This window comes from Raphanus sativus, chromosome 1, assembly GCF_000801105.2.
Source record: "Raphanus sativus cultivar WK10039 chromosome 1, ASM80110v3, whole genome shotgun sequence".
In the NCBI taxonomy this organism is placed as follows: Eukaryota; Viridiplantae; Streptophyta; class Magnoliopsida; order Brassicales; family Brassicaceae; genus Raphanus; species Raphanus sativus.
In genome coordinates this window covers 24732975-24747090 of record NC_079511.1, presented here as the reverse complement: position 1 = coordinate 24747090, position 14116 = coordinate 24732975, and the positions used below count along the sequence as shown (strand labels likewise).

The 14116-nt window shown below is 28.2% G+C and overlaps 1 protein-coding gene and 1 pseudogene across 1 annotated transcript; both read right to left on the bottom strand.

The window, feature by feature from the left end:
* Positions 1 to 1550: 1550 nt before the first annotated feature.
* Positions 1551 to 5201, bottom strand: LOC108860502 (beta-D-glucopyranosyl abscisate beta-glucosidase). The gene is made up of 13 exons (XM_018634375.2): positions 5016 to 5201; positions 4353 to 4422; positions 4208 to 4263; positions 3974 to 4049; positions 3662 to 3739; positions 3479 to 3566; positions 3089 to 3356; positions 2887 to 2996; positions 2586 to 2803; positions 2480 to 2514; positions 2282 to 2384; positions 2093 to 2204; positions 1551 to 1985 (listed from the first exon to the last, which is right to left on the bottom strand). The coding sequence occupies exons 1-13, from the start codon at positions 5181 to 5183 to the stop codon at positions 1778 to 1780; spliced, it is 1590 nt and encodes a 529-aa protein (XP_018489877.2). The 5' UTR covers positions 5184 to 5201; the 3' UTR covers positions 1551 to 1777.
* A 1367-nt stretch (positions 5202 to 6568) lies between these two features.
* Positions 6569 to 8980, bottom strand: LOC108849535 (uncharacterized; annotated as a pseudogene).
* Positions 8981 to 14116: the final 5136 nt, after the last annotated feature.

Below are 14116 nucleotides of genomic sequence, written 5' to 3'. Positions count from 1 at the left end.
TTTTTTTGTGTAACTAATTTTACTACTGGGACATGAATGAGATAAAGCATTAATCAGTCATCTAAACTGCGATCTTGTTTTCTGACAATTTTGTAAATACATATTACACTTTAAGTTATCAATGGATATGTTTTTTAAAAATCCATTAAGTGTTTAACTTTTATTAATTAAAAATTAAATTTTGATCCGCGTGGATATATGTTTTCAAGAATATGTTGCTATTTGTTTTTTATGTTAATATTAGGGTTGGGAAAAAATATGAATCCAAAGAATCGAACCAATCCCGATCCGAAAAAGTAGTACCAAACCCGAACATAAATTGATTAAATATCTGAATTATTCAAAATTTTGGTATTTAGAAAACCAAAACCGAATCCGATTAGAAACGAAGTATTTCAGGTATCCCAATGTATCCTATATATATATATATATATATATATATATAAATTTAATGTATACAAAAATATCCAAAATATATATGATAGTTTTAAGTTGGTTTAAATATTTGAAAATATATACAAATAGTCAAAATTAAATATCTAAAATAGCTAAAGTATACTCAAAATACCAAAGATACTTAAAATAATTATTAATTCTCTATCCAAATATTTAAACCAAACCAATTTATATGTTAAGTTTAGGTAATCTCACATATGTTATTCAAATTTATATGTAATATATTATTTTGTTTATAGATTTTGAGAAATTTAAAGTATATAGTAAATTTTAAAATTTTAAAAATAATTTAAATGGGTTATCCAAACCCGAACCGGACCTGCAAAGATCTGAATGGAACCTGAACCAAAATTTAAAAATATCTGAATGGGGAGAAATCTTTGATCCGTAAACCTGAAACCTAAACAGACTCAAACTGAACCTGAATGGGTACCCGGACGCCCCACCCTTAGTCACTATTATACATATATACGTATCATCATATAAGTAATCATATAATTAATAGTATTTTATATGTATCATCATATAAATAATCACATATATTATATTTTAAAAACTTAATATAAAATATAAAAACCATAATTTAAGGGGTTTTGTATTGTATTTTTCTTATATATATTGAAAATATTTTTTAATAATGGTTATTGGAAAATATTTTATTAAAAATAAAATTTTAAATATAATTATATTTTGAATCATTTTGATATAAATCAACTTTAAATTATTATTTTGATTTGAAATATGTATATAAAAATTTAAAATTTTGTTTTATGATTATTTTATATAAATATGTTTTTAGGTAATTAGATTGACCAATTTTCGTATATTTTTAAAGCTGGCTCATAAAAAATAGTTTCTCATAATATAATGTATTTCTAATTTTTTTTAATAACACAAGTCCATTATTTTTTTCTTAATAATACTGTTAATCTATGTTACTGATACAACTAAGATAAAGTAGTGAATAGGGGGAGTAGGATTAAAATTGGAACGATTTATAAAGTTGAATGAAGAGGTAAACTCTTAAATAGGTCCCATGTTATGGCATAAAAGATTTCTCATTTATAATGTTGTTTTAACACGAACTTAAAAGAAGACGGCACCATGTAATTATTAATTTTGTTGACGTAAGCAACATTTTATTATTACAATGACTACTTCAACAACTCGCAAGTATGCTAGCATCAAAAGAAACCACATATTAATAAAAAGGATAAACATGATCTATAGATAGAACACACAGACTGATATTAATCCTCAAGAACAAGATCTCTTGCAATATATTTTTTTTTCGGAGGATTCATGATTTGGATTCATGATCTTAGAGTTCTTCCCTCACGATCTTGGAAGTTGGGAATCCAGGCTTAAGGAAATCGGAATACCATTTGCCAGAAACTTTCTGGTGACGTGTCAAATTGTTAAGGAAATCGATGTAGTAAAGCCCGAACCTCGCCTTGTATCCATCTTGCCACTCAAAGTTGTCCATCAAAGACCACACGTAGTATCCCGTTACGTTCACCTTGTCCTCGCTACAAAAACAATAATTAAGTTCATTAGATTATCTATGCAGGATGTAATCAGCATATAATGTTCTCTATTAGTTTTTCGGTTTGAGTTGAATTCTTTAATTACTTACCAAATTGCTTCGTGCAAACTCAAGAGATGCCTCTGGAGATAATATTTCCTGTTGTGATCATTTGTCCCAGTTTTCACGTCATTATGAAGGTCTTTAAGGTCTTCTCCATATCCTTTAAGGAAAAAAAATCGAGTTTTGTTAGACAAAATGGAAACTTATTTCTGAAAAAATTTTTGAACATTTTCTAACCATTCTCGGTGATCATAATCTCCGGGTCTCCATAGTTGTCCTTGATATACTTCAAAAGTTTTCTCATTCCTCTTGAATACACAGGCAGTTTACCCCCAGCAGGCTAAAAGAAACAATATATTATAAATTTATAAGGTATTACTGATAAGGAAAAGTTAAGTGTGAGAAATATATTAATAAATAAAATGATTCGTTTACCTGGCTACCAATCTGGTATTGATCCACATCCTTGTCTGGTTGATTAAGCAACGCGTGTCAGTATTAATTAGAACAATAAAAATAATTTGAACATCTTAATACTTACTTTCCCAGTGAACAAGAGAATCTGACGTCCAACTTATGTTCTTGGTATCTTCGGTCTTCATATGAGCTGCAAACTGTGAGGTATAATAATTCATTCCGACAAAATCTGCAGAATTTTTTAGTATTCTCTTTTCAGCTTCTGTGAATTTTGGTAATCTGTAACCGATGCGATCCTTCATCGACTGTGGATAATCTCCATAAGTTGTTGGATGCAAATGCCTAAATTTTTTTAAAAGCACATACATTTTTATTATAATTTAGCTAGTGTGAATTTATATTAATGTTTTAAATATTTTAATTACCATCCAAGGATGAAATCAAGCACACGTTCAATGGGAGCTCCAACACTGTCAAGGTCGGCTGGTTCGAACCATGCTGGACTGTGTGCAATTCCAATTTTACCTCCAGCACACTATAAGTTTGGAAAAAAAGAATATTAGATTAATGTTTTTGAAAATAATTTTGTTAAAAATAAAAGATTGAGTCATGTAATTTAACATAAACCTGTTTGCATGCTCTGAAGGCTTCAACGGAATAAGCATGAGCCAAGAGTAAGTTGTGACTGACTTGATAAGCTTCGAATCCTGACCGTCCATCTTCACATTGCCCCCCCGTTTCTAATTCGATGTATGGTGAACAACGTCCCGGCGCTTTTTTCCCGGTGTCGTAGCCGGCACGACTAAACACCCATGGCTCATTGAATGTAATCCAGTTTTTCACTTTGTGTCCATATTCGTGGAAAGTAAAGTTTGCATATTCCGTAAAATCCTTTCTGTATTTATAAATAATATATTGTTACTAAAACACACAAATTTAAATATGTATATATATATATATTTATATTTATTTATTTATCAAGAAATTAATCTATTTATACATGAAACAAAAACTTACACAATGTGACTACTCAAGAAACCACCGTATTCATCTTCTAGGTCTTGAGGAGTATCCCAGTGAAAGACTGTTACTAGTGGGGTTATCTCTAAATTTTTACACACACAAAAAAAGCAACTGTAAGAGTTAATTGATTAACATGATATTTTTAATTAATATTGTTTTTGGAGTGAAAGATATTACTGTTTTTGAGAAGCTCATCGATGAGGTCGTGGTAGAATTGGACTCCTTGCTTGCTTATTCCCTTAGACATTCTTCCATCTGTTAAACAATTTGCATTTCACTTGTCTTTTTTGGGTCAAACTTTAAATTGCATTTATTTTCATATATTTTTTTAACAATTTGTAACTATTAGTAATAATAATAACCACAAACATTTGTAATTATTTGTAACTATTAGTAATAATAATAACCACAAACATATTGTAACTATTAGTAAGTTTTTCGTCATTGTTAAAAAAAAAACATATTGAATAACAATGATGAAAAACTTACGTGGGAAAATTCTGGGCCACGCAATAGAAAGTCTGAAAGCATCGGTGTTGAGGTCTCTCATCAACTTAATGTCTTCCTGTTATATCATTTTTAAAAAGTTTCAAAAAATATGATGACCATCAAAAGTTTCAAAAAAACAAAATTCATTTTTTAAGTAGATGTTACGTTAACCATCAAAAGACTTTTAAAATCAGGAGAACTAAGAGAAGGAAAAAAAAGATGATTATGTATTACCTTGTAACGATGGTAGAAATCAACAGCAACATCAGCGCTATCATTCTTACATCTATCTGGAAATTTATTTCAACATTCTCTTTAAAGTTACATATGTTCAAACTATATATAAACATTTATATATCGATAAGTGGGAAAAATATACGTGGGTATTTCTTAGCGTAAGTGTCCCACATGCTTGGACCTCTACAACCTTCATCAACAGCTCCTTCAACCTATATATCATCATAATAAAAAAAGATCAGGTAATAAAAAAAACAAAAAAAAAAACATAAAACTAATAATTTTTGGACTTATTCTTGGGTTCACTCCATAGAGTGAATCTTTAGGTTCACCAACCAATAGGAATCAAGTATTTTTTATTTAATATCTTTTTAAAAAGGAAACAAAATCTTATTAAATTATATTATGTTTTTAAAATAAATAACTAAAAATAAATAAAAATAGTAGTAATTGAAAAAAGATTTTTTTTTTTAATTTTTAAAACTATGATTCATCCCAACGATTTAGAGTTTACCCAAGGGTTCCGGATTTCCCAAGGGTTTAAGGTTTAGTATTTAGGGTTTAGGGTTTAGTATTTTGGGTTTAGAGTTTTATTAAAAAAAAAATTTGCAACTACAACTGTTTTTATTTATTTTTAGCTATTTATTTGAAAACATAATATAATTTAATAATATTTTGTTTCCTTTTTAAAAATATACTGAATATAAAATACTTGAATTCTATTGGTTGGTGAACCTAAAGGTTTACCCTAAAGGGTGGAACCCAAGAATAACTCTAATTTTTGATAGAAGTGTAAAAGATTGACCTGAAACGCTGCAGTTGCGGTTCCCCAAAGGAAGCCTTCAGGAAAGCTAGCTCTGCTAAATTTCTCAGCCTGACGACAAACAGGTCCATCGGCTTTGGTCGGAGCTCCGACCAGAGTTAAAACCAGAACTAACCCTAACAGTATAGGAAAACTCTCGAACTTCACCATTTTGTTTTTCTCTAAAGACAGTGGTGAAGGATTTGATGAAGATGAAGGGGAGAGCTTATGCTTATATAGGGTTCTGCCAGTGTAAGCTTGATTTCAGTTCAGTACCATGCAGAGTTAGGTTGGAGTAAACAAAACACGTGCTTTGTTAATTTTTAGTAACCGATATTATTTGCTTTTTTTTTAGAAAACTGATATTATTTGTTATTTGCTCACATTATGTTTGTAAATTGATACATCTTTAATCACATGAATGGTTATTTATATCGATCAAGTAAATATATAAGAATATAAATCAATTACTTGCTTGCAATAATTCATGTATATGGCAGGGTTTTAAGTTGGATTTATATTTTACAGAAATATTTGCTGTCTTGAATTTTCTGAATAATTTAACTAGAAAGTAAAAACCCACTACAATATTAATCACTTAACCTATAACATTAATGTGCCGATTTATAAACGGACAATGGTTGAAACTTCTTTCTAAAAATAAAATAATGGTTAAAACTTTGAGGTAACTATTAAAACATTTACCAAAAAAAACTATTAAAACAATTTAGACCAAAAAATATTAAAACAATGCTGCAAATAATTAGGTAATTATAGTTATAGTACAGAAAAGTTAGGTCACTACAAAAAAAAGAGACTAGTTTACATCATTTATTTTATATATTTGCATTAGTTATAAATGATGTAAAGTAAATGACTCTAAAAATGGTGATGCAAATAATTTACCTCATCTATTCAAAACTGATGCAATAAAATTATATATTTACATCAATTATTTTAAACAGTATTATTTGTAAGAAAAATGATGTTAACTTTAAAATCAGTTATGCGAAATGATTTTAGTATTATTATCAATTAGAAAAACTGATTTGAATTGTTAAATCATTTATTATAAACTGATGTAACAGTAATACCAATTCTTAGAAATGATTTTAGTAACTGTATCATTTATAACAACCGATTTTAAATATTATATCATTTTAAACAATTGATGTTAACCTTAAATCAGTTTTTTAAATGTGATTTTAATAATTATATCATTTAAAACAAGTGATTTAAAGTATTATTATCATTTTGCGTATTGATGTTAAATTTATATCAGTTTAAAAAGTGATTTTTATAATTGTATCATTTACAATTTAGTGATTTAAATTTCTATTATCATTTGTATATAATTGATGCTAAATCTATATCAATTTTCATAAATGATTATAATATATTTCACTTATATAAATGATACAAATATTATTATTTTTTACATTTTTATGATTTATATTAATATTAATAGAAACGAATTTGTTTTTTATTAATTTTAAATATATATAAAAATGAAGGAAAATTAATTAAATCAATAAAACTTGATTTAGATTAATAAATTAAGTATTAGAAATCAAATCACACTAATCCATCATGCAAATTCATAAAATAAAATTGCTAAAAATATTATTAAACTAATGTTGATGAAAATCATTGCCATGGCTTTCAACGCGTGAGTCTTAATCTCTAACAGCATATCACTTTGTTCCTGAAATAGAATTATACAACAAATTAGTTAATATTTTGAATAATTATTGATTATAAAAATAAACTTAATTAGAATTTACCTGATTTGGATTTGGTGGACTTAGTACGTTGGCAAAAACTGGATTCGGTATATTAGCAAAAGCTACAACAAAACTGGAAGCCCACATACTCTTGCCTAAATAATTAGCTCGGCATATTAGTTTACATATCAAAAGTTTAAAAATACAATTAACTTATAAGCTATATTAGTACCTGTTCACCACTTGAAATACCAATTACTTGTTGGATGAATATAGTCATTCCCTTACCTAGATCTGATAATTCTTTCACTTGTGACTTTGGGTTAACAACCATTTCTGAATTCTCTATCTCTTGTCTCGTAACAAGAGAATGGTTCACTAATTTTAAAGGTGTAGGTCGATGACCAACACACCATACTCGTCCTGGACGTTCTGGACCAAAAACTTGTGCATATTCATCATCCAAACTAGCAATAGCATTGTTTGCCACATGTGACTTTTGACCCATCAACATCGTAAGTACTTCCTAAAATACAAATGAAGAATAAATATCAAGTAGAATTAACTTACAAATATATGATAATATTAACTGAATTTAACCGTCGGTATTTTTGGTTCTTCACATACAAAGCTTCCATTAGGTTTCGTGCGAGTCTCGATGAAAAACTCTGTTCGACATGGTCGTTTTCCAGTCTTGATTGTATTTGTAACATGCATAAAAATATATAATATTATTATAGTAAAGTAGTTTATATCAATATAGTAAACTAACTTTACATTACTTACAATATCATTTATTTTCCTTGAAAAACTTTTTCTTCCGTATACGTGAGACATGATATTTTTCTTTTGGCTTTCTGTTTTCCTTTCTTGCATTTTCTGAAATCTCACATACAAAAAATATTGCTTCTATTTGATATATAACTATATAAATATCTAACAAATAAACTGTACTTTCCACTTTTCAGTGAATCTCATATGAACGAAATGACCCCATTAATTTTCAGGGATATTTTCTGGTCGATTGAGAAATGTCTCACTTAGACTATTTCACTTGTATTCTTTCCAAAGACGTAGTTTGACATCTTTGCATCTGCTACCTAATGCACTCATTACAAATACTTTTCATCGGTGGATCATCAAACCAGAATTTGGTCTGAAATAACAAAAACATATCATCTTCATCAGACGAATATATTATCTTACATCTCGAAGTTAAGAAAAAAATTTATAAAAAGATTAAATGTTATGTATTACCTGTATTACTTCTCAAACTTTACTTTTTATGTGAGGATTAACCATTCTCTAGTCACTGTAGTTATTGGGTAGCAAATTCACATCATTGTTTAGTTGACCTAACCATAACCCTAGTAAACCTCCCGACTCTCCAATTGGTTGGCCACTAACTTCGTCAAAATGAACAATCATTTTGCTATTTTGAATTTTCCAAACTTCTTTAGATGTTATCATTTTGCCTTCGATTTTCCCAGCAGTATCTTGTTAATAAAAAAAATATGAGTGTTATATAATAGACTAAATTAGCATGAAGTATCTATTTTTTGAACGGAGCATATAGGAATAAGCATTGCAACAAAAAAAGCAGATTATCTAGACAAGACATTGTGCAAGAATAAACATTAGCTCTTTTGATGAACTAAGTTAATACGTTATAGCGAATAAATTGACTGTATACTGAATCTTCCTTGCCCACATAAAGGACGGTGCTGCAATGACTACGTTTAATAATATGTTCTCTGAATTTCAATTTAACTTTCTCTACACATTAAGAATATCCGATGACTAAATAAATTAACAGTTTGAAGAAAATAAATTTCAAGTAAGTGAAAATAATAGTTTTTAGTTATATTACCTATAACTTCTATTTTCCATTTGAAACTTTTGCATTCTGCAGCAAGTGGAGAAGGCATGTCGTCCGATCTGTTTCTCCATATGGTGAATCATCCGGTTCTTGTGTTTCTGAGTAACTATTAGAAACTAATCTAGTACTAATATTAGCATTTTTATTGGTTTTCCACAATAAAAGAAAGTTGTCGAAACAAATTTACTATTCTTTTTTCTTTTTTTCTGAAAAGAGCAACAAATGTACTATTCTTATTCAGTTGAATATACACATGAGCTGGATTATGAATGATCAAAACAAGAAGTCATAGTATCTCATAATCTGTACTTTATGAAAACTAATCCTGAGGAGACAGATGCGACGAGTATCTATCACAACCTCATCTTACCAAGCAACAAGCAACTATATTTCTAGAATAATACGGATTTATTTCTTGCTCAAAATCAGTATTTACCTCTATCAATACATTATTTATATTTTACACAAACTATAAACCATTTTTTAGTAACGGAGAAATATTTTCCTACCAAAACAGAATATGCTCCCAACAAAATAAAATTAAAAGGCTGGATTTTGACAAAAGAAAAGCAGCTAATAATAATGTTTGTGGAATTTGTACGAACCGTGGTGAAATAAGGAAAACGTGACAAAATCATGTGTTAGTTAGCTTTAACAACCAGGAGACGAGGGAAAACGTGCGGAGACAAAATCTCTACTTCCTTTTTAGCTGCAATAGCAATGTAGTGAATTCACCACACAAATAAAGGCCACGTATGATGTCTTTCTCTTCCTCACATGTTTTGTATAAATATACTAGATTCTGACCTATTTTTCAAAAAGTTTTTTTTTGACCGAATATTTTTTTCAAAAAAATTGATATATTTTTTGTTTTAGTTTTTTTTAATTTTTTATATTTAATTTTTATAGTTATATTTAATATTTAATGTAATTCGATAAAATAATCTATTAAATAAATAAAATATATAGTTGGACATAACATTTATCAATAAGTCATATGATTTTGATATTATGATGTAACAAACAAAAGTTAGTGGAACAAATGCCAAAAGTGTTTGTTCATGATTAACCACGGTCTTTTAGCCGGAATTTTTAACTCATAATTTGAGATTTTTATTTTTTATTTCATTTTTTACATTTTTTGACTAAAAACGGTTTTTATATCTCTTATTTAAAAGACGGTTCTTAAATTTTTTTAGTTAAAATCTAAAAAAAACTAAGAACCGTATCTTATCCCAGTTAAGAAACTCTTGCACTAGCACGGAAATTAGGAGTTACTTCTTTCAAAATATGTTGATTTCCTTTTGAGAAGAAAACATTGTGCTACTTATCATAAAAATGGTAGTAACTGGCTTATAGGTGATTAAATTCAAACAAAGTAGTATACATTAAAGTGTAGAATTCGTTAGTGTTGGATCAATACAATGGCGTTTCAAACTAATTTACTAATATATTAAAATAAGAAAAAAATCAAACACACAGAGGCCAGGAGTGGCCAATAATTTGAGTCCTTAGATGATGGTATTTTATTTTGACCTAAACCGAGATTGATAAGCACCACACCAAGTTCTAGAAAAAAAATCCATTATCATTTTTTTTTGAAAAAAGGCTTTCATTAGAAAATGCAGAAAAAATAAAAAGAGTTTACAGGCTTAGCCAAGGTTTAAAAGAGCATGGCCCACTACAAAAGAAGAACCTTAATTGAAACCCATTAGTTAGATAGAGGAGGCCCAAGTAAGGACCAGCCCAGGGAAAAGGAAACATCGAGAGAGAGAGAGTCGTTTGTGAGCAGTAGGGAGGTTTCTGAGTCGATTGAGAGGGAGAGCGATTAAGCGAACCATAACTGAATCATCTGAGAAGCAAGGGAGGGAGAAGCTTCTCGGAAACTCTGTATCTGATTTCGCAACTGGAGATCAATAGTTTTGAACAGAGAATCTCCGCTTCTAAAAATCTGTGCATGCAACCGATCGTTGCGCTCTCTCCACAACCAATACATCACCGATTTCCAAGCTAGAAGACAGAGCAGCTTCTTCGGTCGGGGGGCCGATAGAGTGGTCATCTGATTGAGGAGATCCGACCAACTTCGAAGCGGTTGAAGCTGACACTTAGCGGCGACCTGAGACCAGAGTCCATAACTGAAGGGGCACTCCATATATAAATGGCTTCTCGTCTCAGCAGCAGTGTTACAGAGCACTCCATATATAAATCCATTATCATTTCCATTTGAAATTTTTTACTAGATGAACATTTCTTGCTTATTAATATTATTCAACAATCAAACTTAATCTCTTTCTTAATTAAGTTATGTATGTATAAGTATATATCAATGTATCCTTTGATTTCTCTTATAATTTGAGCGTAGGAGCAAATAATATGAAATTCAAGAAATTCTGCTGTTTTTTTCCGAAGACTAGATCAGCTGATAAATCCTATTAAAAAGTCGACAAAAATGGGTGAATTTATGTAATAGCAAAAAATGAGAAGAAAATTAAGAACATGACAGTGAGGTTAACATTATTAGAGCTCCTAGCTTTTTTGTATTTTCTTCCACTTTTGTCCACTTTGTAAGAAAGTTGACGGTAAGATTATTGTTGTGGTGTTTATAATATCGACGAAGATATTGACTATAGTGCTATTATATAAATAAAATAGAACATGTTATAAATGATATAGTTCATATTAACGAAAGCATAAAATTGTTTAAATATTATACCATGTATGACTACAATTAACAAATAGCATAAACATATTTTTTTATGACATACAATTCAGCCATGTACTAACAAAAGCATGTCAAAGTTTAAACTTTTTATTCCATAACACCAAAATAGTATAGAACACCAATTCCATCTTAACCTCTAAAATCTAGATACTAGACCTTATCTCAATTCCATCCAAACCTTTGAATACTAAATCTAAATATAAACCATTAATCTAAATATAAATCATAAGCCCAAATAAAATAGAGCATAACAAATAACATAGTACACAATGGTGAAATTATGAAATGTCTATAATTGCATAAAAGAAGTTAATGCTGATTTTAACCATATCCCTTCACTTTATAAATACTAAACCCTAAATTCTAATCACTAAACTCTAATCCAAATGTAAATCTTAATCCAAATGTAAACCCTAAACTCAAATATCAAAATATATTTCTAAACAAACACTAAACCCTAAATCCTAATCAGTAAACCCTAAATCCTAATCAGTAAACCTTAAACCTAAATATAAACATTAACCCAAATATAAACTTTAAACCCAAAAAAAAAAAACTCTAAACCCAAATAGAACGGAACAATAATAAATAACATAGTACAAATTGTGAAACTATGAAATGTCTATGATTGCATAAAAAAAATTTATGCTGATTTCAACCATACTCTCTCATCTTATAAATACTAAATCCTAAATTATAATCACTAAACCATAATCCGAATGTAAACCCTAATTTAATTGTAAACCCTTTCCAAATATCAAAATATATTTCTAAACAAATAGAACATTTTTATCAACTGTCAAATGTAATAGAACAAAATAAAATAGCATAGGAAAAAGTGGTGGAAATAGAAGAAAATTAGTGGTAATTGATAATTGAAAAAAAGAAGGTAATCTAAAATTTCATTAAATGGATATCAAGAATAATATAGTAATATTATAAATATAGTGGATACACTTTTTTTTTGGGTTAGACTAGGTGTTTTCCTGCACCATGTGCAGTAAAATTGTTTTCAAATTTTAATTTATATTTAAAATAAGGTTTATTAAATATTATAGATTTTATTATTTTACCGATATTTAAATATAGATTTTATTTATTTAAATATTAAATTAAAATAAAATGAATTTTTATTTAAAAATATATTGTATAATTATCAAAAAATTTAACTAACAATATATATAGAATATGTAGATATATAAGAATCTAATGATTTTACGATTAGAAATCAAATTTTTCAAAAAATCGTAGCAATTTTTTAAAGATTTAGTAATACAAATTGTTTATAGAAAATAAAATAAAATATAATTTCGAAATTTTAATGTTATATATGAATATATTTATTTTAGAGATGATGATGCGATATTACCGTATTTAAAGAAGTTTACTAAAAATAAATATCAATATTAAATGTAAGGTATGAGTTATTACCATATTCTAAAAAGTTTACAAAAAATATAAATCAACATTAAATGAAATAATCCATGTCATATTTTTCGGAAGCTATGTCATCAATTGTAGTAGCCATGTCATATTTTTTTTTATGAAACTGATTGTAGAGAGGACATGTGGCAAAATCATTTTTCAAATATAGTTTAGGGGATACTAGCTACATTATACTTTGTTTGCGGCTATCTGCCATAATTTCCCAAAAAAATCCTATTGAAAAGATTTGACTTTACAAATGTTTTTTTTTTGTCAACGACAAACGCTTTTCTTTAAACCTGAAAAATACATAAACTATTTCTGTTTTTGTCTTTTTTAATAGATATAAAGATATTAAGATTTTCGAGAAGGCTTATCCCCACGGTGCCACTAGAGACATCAACACCCATCACTGAGATTTTATTAAATATGGTCAGTATTGCACCATTAGCCCACATGTTGCACATTTTCCTGCTTTGATGTATTTGGACCCAACTAACTTACAGTTGTATCAAAACTAAACTAAACCTCTTTTATAAGTTTCATATTAATTTAAAAGTTAACTAGATTTTGATCCGTGCTTAAAACGCGGATTTGTTTTTCACCTATTGATTTAATTATTTTAAAATTATCATTATTATATTGTTTTGAATCTTACAATTGAGTTTTTACTTTTCTTTTTATTCTTTGTTCTTTTAAAATGTGCCATTGTTCGAAATAGATTTAAAATGATATGTGTGATTAATAATATAGGTATTCTATATTGAAGAATAACATGTTTTCATTATTGAAAATAAATAACGATATTAATTATCGATATTAAACTGAAAATAAGTTCTCTTACTGGACGGAACATTGACTCGGCATTGTAGTTGGGTCAATGGTCAAACCAGTCCAACCGGTTTGGTTGGTTTTAAATTTTAATCTAGTTCCAAACTAAGTAAATATATAAATGTGTATAACTATAAATTATTTTGATAAAACTTTATTTCATGTTTTTTTGGTCAAAAAACTTTATATCATGTTAGAAATCAAAATATGATATGAAAGTAAAATTAAAACATCAAAATAATATAAAATATGATGAAAAATAATATATTCAGACTGATAAAAAAAACAGTATGAATTTTTTTATGAAATCTTTTTAAGACTTGCAATTTTTTTTAACTTATATTTGAGAAAACCGGATTTTAATATCGAACCAGATGACCGTTTCTACCGAGTTTAATCATTTTTTTTGCCGGGTTTCCCATTTTAACTTAAATCTGGTTTTTAACACAATTTGAAACCAGTTTGAAGAGCGAGTTAGGGTCCGACCGATTTGACCTGCCGGTCCGGTCCGGTTTTCAAAACA

What these genes read in the sequence shown, in the direction of transcription:
- LOC108860502 (XM_018634375.2), bottom strand. Translation starts at nt 5,183, where the DNA reads ATGGTGAAGTTCGAGAGTTTTCCTATACTGTTAGGGTTAGTTCTGGTT. An exon ending in CGATGAGCTTCTCAAAAACA is followed by an intron (nt 3,567 to 3,661) that starts GTAATATCTTTC and finishes GTAAAAATTTAG; the next exon opens with AGATAACCCCACTAGTAACA. An exon ending in TTCTTGAGTAGTCACATTGT is followed by an intron (nt 3,357 to 3,478) that starts GTAAGTTTTTGT and finishes TTATAAATACAG; the next exon opens with AAAGGATTTTACGGAATATG.